General features: G+C 37.0%; 1 protein-coding gene across 1 annotated transcript; it reads right to left on the bottom strand.

Annotated features, from left to right (window-relative positions):
• Positions 1-1,376: 1,376 nt before the first annotated feature.
• Positions 1,377-4,316, bottom strand: LOC134743321 (signal peptidase complex catalytic subunit SEC11A). Its single transcript, XM_063676715.1, has 4 exons — positions 4,149-4,316; positions 3,807-4,066; positions 3,367-3,544; positions 1,377-1,540 (listed from the first exon to the last, which is right to left on the bottom strand). The coding sequence occupies exons 1-4, from the start codon at positions 4,194-4,196 to the stop codon at positions 1,490-1,492; spliced, it is 537 nt and encodes a 178-aa protein (XP_063532785.1). The 5' UTR covers positions 4,197-4,316; the 3' UTR covers positions 1,377-1,489.
• Between the last annotated feature and the right edge of the window lie 4,858 nt (positions 4,317-9,174).

Here is a 9,174-nt window from a genome sequence, read left to right as displayed (position 1 = left end):
TAAACAGTACAAATTGAACCGTAAACTGTAACCGTCCGTTACGGTTTACGGTTCAATTTGTACTGGTTAATGGTTAATTGCATGTAACGTTCGGCCAACACTGCTTTATGGCTTATTACATCTATGTTTATGTCGAACATTTTCTGCCATTTTACAGAGAGGGACAGGGAAATAACATATACCTTTATCCCTCTAAGCAGCAAGCTAGTGTAGCGGAAATAAACACGTATTAGCTACTCACTACCTCTTAAAATTTTATTGGTATGTGGTCTGATAATCTGCGGAAAGTGTAATTGATTATTTTTCATAAAAATATTTAGATATAATGACTACAAATAAAATAACGATTACCAATTTTTTTAAATTTTTACTTGTTCCAATTCATGACTACTTATTGATGAGTGTTAATATTAGTTTCCTTTAAACGTCGTAATCAACATAAAAACCTACTGTTATTGTAAGAATACGAAAAATATGCATATTTCATATTTTATTACTTACCTCTTCATCATTATAAGTATTAATAACACGTTTATTTTTTAATGTTGAAAAACCATTCTTAATAAGTTGTCTGAATGGAACGGAACGCCTGTCAAAGAAGAGGCGTATTTTCTTACTGCAAGAATGTTTTAAGTTTCCAAAGGCAACATTAGATATTGTTTTTATAAATATACGATACACAAATAATCGTAAATAACGATATTTAGGTAATAATAGTACAATGTTTTAATATTTACAATTGTTTCTGTCTTATAGAACATGCATTTGAAAAAAAAAACTCATTGAAGTGGGTTCAATAATAATAACAAAATCTATTCTAGTCGAATAAAAGCTAGAAGAAAAACACCTCTTCATAATGTCAATGATGTCACAGAATTAATAATATAAAAGTTCCGAATTCCATTCCTTACTTTTTGGATTTTCTTATTTTTTCGCAACTATATTAAAAAACGTCGTTCGATACACGTGCGGAAATGTACTATTTTCAATCGTGATCAGTAGAGGAGAAATTAGTAGGGTACTTTTACTACTTTTTATCTAATTCTTACAGATTTTAGAATTTTGTAAAATTTCGGTAAATAAAGGCTTATTATTAAAAAAACGGCTAAGTGCGAGTCGGACTCGCGCACGAAGGATTCCGTACCATTACGTTACGCAAAAAACGGCAAAAAATTCACGTTTGTTGCATGGGAGCCCCACTTAAATATTTATTTTATTCTGTTTTTAGGGGTCCGTAACCAAAGGGTAAAAACGGGACCCTATTACTACGACGAGATTTAGTTCCAAAAACTCAGCTACATTATATTGGAAACTCACCGCACAGCTTTACCAACTTACTATTTTCGTCGCGAAAATCAAGAGGATATAATAAAATATTTATTAATAACACTAGAGGGAACCTCATTTATTCATAAAATTAAATACACCATTGTGCCGATGTTACTTCTTTACAAATGCTTATGTTCACGACTCTCAGATCAAAATGTCGTCACTCTCTGTGCACGAGCACATAGATTGCTAAACACGCCAACACAGCAAACTGGAAAAGAGAAAACATAACTTTCAATCAAATATAGTTATATACATATAAAATACTTATCATATTTTTTTAATGATTAAGAGGAACGGGGACGAAGTCATATGACCACTTCTCTATACAAACGTAGTCCCCATTTTCCTCTCTGGATACGAATATTACATGAACATTGCGGAATCGTTATTTACGATACAAGTGCGAATTACCTATTCGCTTGTGTATCGTACAACGCTTTACAGTACATAATTATGGTCCTTTAAACTTTCGACATAGGCACCGGAAAGTACGGGAAAGTAGCACCATGCTCTCTCCTGACCGATTTCGGCCACAGCGACTGTGTGCTCTGGAGTAGGCAATTTTTAATTCGCGTTATTAGCGTGTAGCGTGTAGCACCATATGTAGTCTGGCAAAAAAGAGTAGAAATTAAAAAGCGGCAACACTGTAGTGTCATCCCTTTCAAAACAATCTAAGAAAAACGGGACGACACTACAGTGTTGCCACTTTTTAATTTCTACTCTTTTTGCCAGACTGTACTGTAAAAAAAGATTACGCGATTTAATGTATATTCTCTCTCTCTCTCTTTAGCCTTTTTCTACCCTTTGGGTGTAGGCCTCCTTCATTTTGCGCCATTCGTCGCGGTTCTGTGCGACTTGGAGCCACTGTTTCCCCACAGTCTTCTTAATGTCGTCGTCCCAACGCATCTGGGGTCTACTTTGAGGACGCTCTTCCCCCCATGGTCGCCACTCGAGTAGTCGTTTGCTCCACGAATCGGTCTTCCGTGCTATATGACCAGCCCATTCCCACTTCAAATTGGCTACGCGTTTTATAACATCATTGACTAATGTATATTAACGTATATTATATTATATATTGTATATTAACCACGGCTATGCCCTTAGATTTGTTTTTGTTTTTTTCGATTTATTTGTACCTACATACCTAGTATAAAGCGAGGTTTAGACTGGCAAGAACTTGCATTATGTTACATTGCCGACTACTAAGGTAAACTGCATTCAAAATGTTTATCAGATGTAATTTTAAAATTGCATGCAAGTTCTTGCTAGTCTAAACCTCGCTTAAGAGTTATGAGCTTTGAAGAATTGTATGGAATTTGTTTTTCGGCCCTAACTCTTATAATAATCAAAAACAGTTTTGAATGATTCACGGTTAGTTTCACTAGACTTATATTGACTTTATTTGATTGATAAAGGGTAATCATGGTCCATATCCCGGTCATTATAAGTCTAATAATCAAAAAGTCGAAAAAGTCAAACTGAGGGGCATAACTATGGTAAATAAATAAACAATACATTGTATATAAATCTTTTCCATAATGTCTATATTCAGGGGAGAAAATGGGGACTGTTTGTATGGAGAATTGGTCATCCATTATCGTTTATGTTATGTATGTATAGTGTAATATTGTTTTGTATAACGATTTTAACAAACACATATACTTTCATTCATAAAATTTGTTTATGGCCATTTAATGGATTAACTCTACTCGTATATTCATTCTCTTCCATTTTATATCTTAAAGTACAGTACAGCAAAAGTTCTGTCAAATCTTGGTATTAATTAATCAAATTTCAAGTTTAAATGACATAATCGATTGGGAGCAGATAGCTTACTACTCCAAGGGTTAGAATACCATTCATTCAAATTTAACTGCTAATTTCTTGTATCCAGCCACCAGGAGTATTTAATACATTTTTGTATTACTACTATTAGTAGTATACCTTCTTGGCACCAATAAACCTTTTGCCTAAGCTTGTAATAAGGCCTTTTGTCTGAGACAACTCATTGCTAATTTCATTCATTTATCTCACCTTAAACTTAGGATATTCATTCATATAAATTGTGACCATTCCAACGTAAGGCAGAAATCCTCTGGCACGGCCCACTACATCCTTTTTCGTGAGCCATAACTGGCCCTGGGCGTACAGACCTCGGTCATCCACACTATTGTTATCTCCTTTGGTTAAAAATTTTACAGTGCCATTGCTCCTGGAACAAAAAAAATGGTTTTAGTACTGAATTATACAGTTCAACTTCTCAAAAATACTGTATGTATAATTTTAATGAAATATAACAGGTAAATGGTTTTTCCTGTTTGCTTATAGAGCTGGAACGTAAAATTACATGTGTATGTCGTGTATGTGGTAATAGCAACATTTGTATGTAGAAACACCAGTTTTACTAATCGCAAGTATTTATGTATACATAGTGAATAAAACAAAGCTTGTAAAATGTTTTAAAATTCACTTACTTTTCATGTAGTTTCAGTACTCTATGAACAATAGGAATGTCTCGGCCCTCAACCTTAAATACGACAATTTCTCCGACACGAACCGGCTCCTCAGGGTAGTTTGTAAGGAACAACAGATCGCCTCTGTGGAAAGCGGGCTCCATACTGCCCGATAAAACCACTACGATCGGACTTTCGCTCCCAGTGACCACCATCAAACCTTTCCATATCATAAGCGCGGAAGACACTATCATACCAAAGCTCAACACTTGGTAGATAAACTGAAAATCAATGAAAATTCATATGAATAACAGCCAACGCGCCGCTCACGTCATCTTGCAGAATTAATAAATGAAAACATACCTGTCGCTTGTTCATGCGTTTCACATCGTCAAATAAACTGTCCAACATGGTTATTTATTATTAAAATTAGGGGTTGTATTTTGTAAAATGTTAAAAAGATGGTTATCCGGAATTACTTGCTAACTATGCTATACCTTTCTCGACGACAGAAATCACAGAAACAACCACGTCAGAATTGTCAAAAACCACAGATAGGTTACAACGACTCACTGACACGTTTTTAGTAAACCGGATTTTTAAATATGTCTTGAACATGCTTTAGGGTCCTTACACCAAAGAGTAGTATAATATATAGGAGAAAGAGAGCCCTCTCGTGGAACTTTTTTGTATCCATTTTGAAGCGCCATCTGTAAATCTGAACAACAAGCATTAACGTCAATATTCATACCTACAGGGCCTGTTTACATATTGATTAATGTTTAGTACGACTTCATACATTTGTTACAAATGTATAAACTCACACTAAACACTAATCAATATGTAAACAGGGTCATATATCTATAATTTGTTATATCGAGTTTGCTTTTCTAGTACCCATTAATCAACAACTTTATTATAATATTTGCTTGATGTAAGATATATTAGTAGTTAGTTTGTGCCGGTTCTAGCCCCTCCTCCTCCTCCCGTTCTAGACCAAAACTTTTCCGCTAGGGGGCGCCACTAGTTAGTTTGGCAAAGATCCGTCAGATGGCGCCACTAGTTAGTTTGGCAAAGATCCGCTAGATGGCGCCACTTGTTAGTTCCGCAATGATCACCGCTAGATGGCGCCACTTTGTATGCGAGTTATCGATTCGCTTAATGGTTCTCGATGAAATGTATAGATGTCGCTAGAGTCAGTGGACGTGGAAGTTTTAGTTCCAAAAACATCCGCTACAAAAAGGTATAGATGAGCTGCCGTCCGAGTAGTTCTAAAAAAGTCCGCAGCTAGTTAGGCAAAGATCCGTTAGAGGAAGCTACGTTTCAAAAGTGCGCTAAGAAATGTATAGATGTCGCTAGAGTCAGTGGACGTGGAAGTTTTAGTTCCAAAAACATCCGCTACAAAAAGGTATAGATGAGCTGCCGTCCGAGTAGTTCTAAAAAAGTCCGCAGCTAGTTAGGCAAAGATCCGTTAGAGGAAGCTACGTTTCAAAAGTGCGCTAAGAAATGTATAGATGGCGCTAGCAGCACTGAGTACACTTTGTAAGCTAAGTTTATAAAGAAAAAAAAAAAAGAAAAAAGTGACGGGGTGGCGCATCCATGCACAGTGGCTAAGGTCGGATTCGAACCGGCGCTATTCTTTAGCTAACCGGGCTAACGTCTCTCATTCATGATGATGAACCCTTAGGCCACCTCGTCACTGTATAACAGGTTCAAATTTCGAGACTATATGTGAGCAGCAGCAGCAGAATCATAGTAGGACTAGGCGTTGTGTGAAATTCGCAGCGAGTCCTACTGGAATGTCGGAATGTGGCATCACAGCAGTGACACGTGCAAATGAGGTATGCACCCAGACACCCCGCCCCCTACGCCCACTCAGCCGCGTACGCATTCCATGATTACGTCATGCGTCTAGACACCCGGCGCATGACGCAAGTTATTCTCTCGCCCAGTTGTTGTCGGCCAGCCAACCTCACGCCACGTCACGCAGTACGGTGTCGTTTGAGCTCGCGATTCGTAAACAATATTTTTATAAAACAGTCATCTTACTACCATATTCTACTACTACTACTATTCCAGTGTCACAACGAATATCGCGTTATAGTCAATAACGATGGATCTGCAAGCTTCATCACATACCAAATGTAAGTTTTTATTTCAATTATATACAAGTTTTACTAACATGTTGAGTATTTCAACTCTGTTCTATGTAATTTGAAAATCTATCACTTTTACACTTGCTTACTTTTAATATCAATAATTACAATATTTTGTATTATATCTTCCCCAGCTGCAGCTGACACGACTGACGGTACCAACACCACCACCACCACCACCACTTGGTGCTGCCAGTGCTGGTTGTCCACCATTAAAGCAGGCGGCGGCGGCGTCGGCGGCAGTGTCTGTAGCAGTTCCACTTCTCAATCGCCACCAGCAGCAGCAGCAGCAGCAGCAGCACAACCGATGACAACAACAACAAAAGCACAAGACGATGGGGCCATGTACTGCTGCGATACCGAGAGCGATACCAGCAGCAGCAGCAGCAGTGATGAAATGAAAATCAAGTGGCTAAAAGCGTTCGAGGACAATACTCTGATTAAAAGATGGCGCCTGCCCATGGCATTACACACATTTAGAGGGGAAGTAGCGAAATTGTTGAAACGTATATATTTCGAAGGTCGCCATGCAGACGATTGTCATGTTTACTGGTTAATTGTAATGTGGTATGATTTAAACGATACAGTGGAAGAGATTGTGGAAGACGCTCAAATCAACTATCAAGACTGGATTGTGTTATTAGGCGGTGTTAAAGCGGAACTTTTTTCACGTGCAGTGTTCAATATGAAATCTTTTAATTGTTTGATCAATGTTATATTTTGTGTGGTAGGTCCGAACATAATAGCTTCCGGTGATTATGAATGTGTGTAAGAGTCCTCGTACAGATATAGATGTTTTTTTTCCCATTCTAATTGTTTAATTTTAAATTGCTAGCTCGCTGCGAATGTATAAATAGGTACTACACAATTATAAAATAAATATATATATATATAGAGATGTTTTTATTGAATGAAACCTCATTGACTTAGAGTAGATAAATATTTATTGAGAAAAAAAGAAAACTTAGACAATGTTATCTTTATCTATCCAACTCTTTTCATTTAAGCCGAGCCATTTTACATACACTTTATTTCCACGACGTTTCAAAACTTTTTCCACTAGATAAATGTCATTGTGTTTAGTTTTCTGCAACTCTTGTTCGTAGAAACATCCAGAGATGGGTTGGTGATTAGCGTCTTGAAGTAAATATGTCACTGGATTCGTAGTTTGCACTTTAGTTATTGTAAATATCTCCGTAGTCCAATTGCCTATGTAGCCTTTGGCGAAAGTGGATTTATATTTACTAATTCTCACATGTTGACCCACCTTGAACTTGGCACGAGGTTTGATTTTAATGTGATTGTAGACTTTATGTAACAACTGTTTAGAGTTGTTTTTATTCACACTCGCCGGCGCCATACCGATAGTGCGGTGCAGTTTGTTGTTGTAACAATATCCCACTTGGCTTATCAGTTGTAGCCATTTGTATGAACCATTCAAGCTAAATTGTTTCCAAATCCAATGTTTTAAGGTTCTAATTAGTCTTTCCACCATGGAAGCTTTCATCGCACTATAGGTAGAGTAGTGATTGATGTGATGACGATTCATGAGCAATTGAAATTTGACATTGAAAAACTCTTTCCCATCATCTGATTGAATATTCTTGGGCTTTCTGCCGACTTGACTCAAAATTCTGCTCATTGCCTTTGTAACATGTTCAGCGCTTTTAGATTTTAGCGGTTGCATCCAAGCGTACTTTGAAAAGGTATCAATACACACTAGAATGTATTTATAGTTGTTATTATACTTGGAGTACTTTTGCATATCAATTAGATCAATCTGCCACGTGTCATCGAGCCCCCTCTGAACGAATCGACGACGTGGAAATGTTTTTCTCGCATACTTATGTATCTCGTCTACTACTTGAGCTTTACTCATTTTTCTTCAATATAATACGCTTTCCTGGAAACGCTGCCGCTTCCGATGGTGTTTGTGGTTGTGGTGTAGCAATTCTTTGTGATAATTTTTCAAGCTTGAACCGTAAATCTTTTAAATCTTTAACATTAGCCTTTAGCTTTGCGTTTAAAAATACCACTTGTTCATCTAGTTCAGCTCTACATATGGCATCAGTTTTGAGAAAAGACTTGTGAATTCCCGCCACTCGTCTATTTTCAAAATTTACCAAATCTCGTTCCACTTTTATGTCGTCACGGATTGTAGATTCGCTACCCAAGTATTGTCCAAACTTGTTAAGAGGCATTGTGAAAGTGAACCATGGAGAGAGTCCTCATCCGTATTTATAACAAGGGGCGTGTACGTGTGGGGAGGCTTGGATACAAAACAGGTCTGTTTTATTAGATAACAGGTTTAAAAAAAAAAAAACAGCCAACAGAAGAGGGTCAGTTTTCTTACTTTAAAACTATACCGCTCTCAGTCAGTTCCTCAACGATTGCATTGATCTCGTTCGAATGAGAGGTGTTGCCAGCACTCTGTGATGCTATCAAAAGCTGTAAACGACTCACCAGTTCGTTTGGATCATCCCAATAGATGTAATCAGTTTTCGGATAAAAAGTTTTAGTTGTTAATAAATCCCTTTTACCAGAGTTCAAACATCCACCTCCTTTATGTTTCTTTGATTCTTGTAGTTGTTTAATGTAGCGTTGATACTTTAAACTTCTATCTCCACTCAATTGACCGTTTGGTGAGAATCCTCTACGATGAGCGTTTGTCATGTCTAAAATCTTATTGTAATCCTCTACATCTTTTCTCGAAACAATATGCTTGTTTGGTAGTCTTTTAAAGATGAGTTCCAACAGTCCAGGAGTCATGTTGAATCGTGCATGTTTAACATGTAACACGTCATCAATGATTTTAACTCGACTATTACCAATATGCATTTTATCATCCTCGAGATAAACACCAAATGGTATTTTTGGCGTTTTAATAAGATGTTTAATATATTTGTTTTGTAGATCATCAATACTACTATTATTACCACCACCACCTTCATCAGCGTCAATGTCAAGAGCCGACTTCATATCATCATTATCATTATCGCTACTCGTAAGCTCTTCATCTCCCTCTGTTTTTGTTCCATCATCTTTTTCTTCATCATCATCATCATCATTAAAATCATTCGAATCATAATCATCATCATCAGCAAACTGTTGTGTTTTTTTAAAAAGATTATTACTGTACTTGAGTAGTTTACTATTGGGCTCTTCGGTTTTGATTAGATATTTCCTTTTACGTGATCCTTGTGGTAATGGTGTGGAGGTATTTATCAAGGGAG

The sequence above is a fragment of the Cydia strobilella genome, chromosome 8 (assembly GCF_947568885.1).
Source record: "Cydia strobilella chromosome 8, ilCydStro3.1, whole genome shotgun sequence".
In the NCBI taxonomy this organism is placed as follows: domain Eukaryota; kingdom Metazoa; phylum Arthropoda; class Insecta; order Lepidoptera; family Tortricidae; genus Cydia; species Cydia strobilella.
Note: the sequence above shows the minus strand (reverse complement) of the source record. Positions and strands in the feature narration are given on the sequence as shown.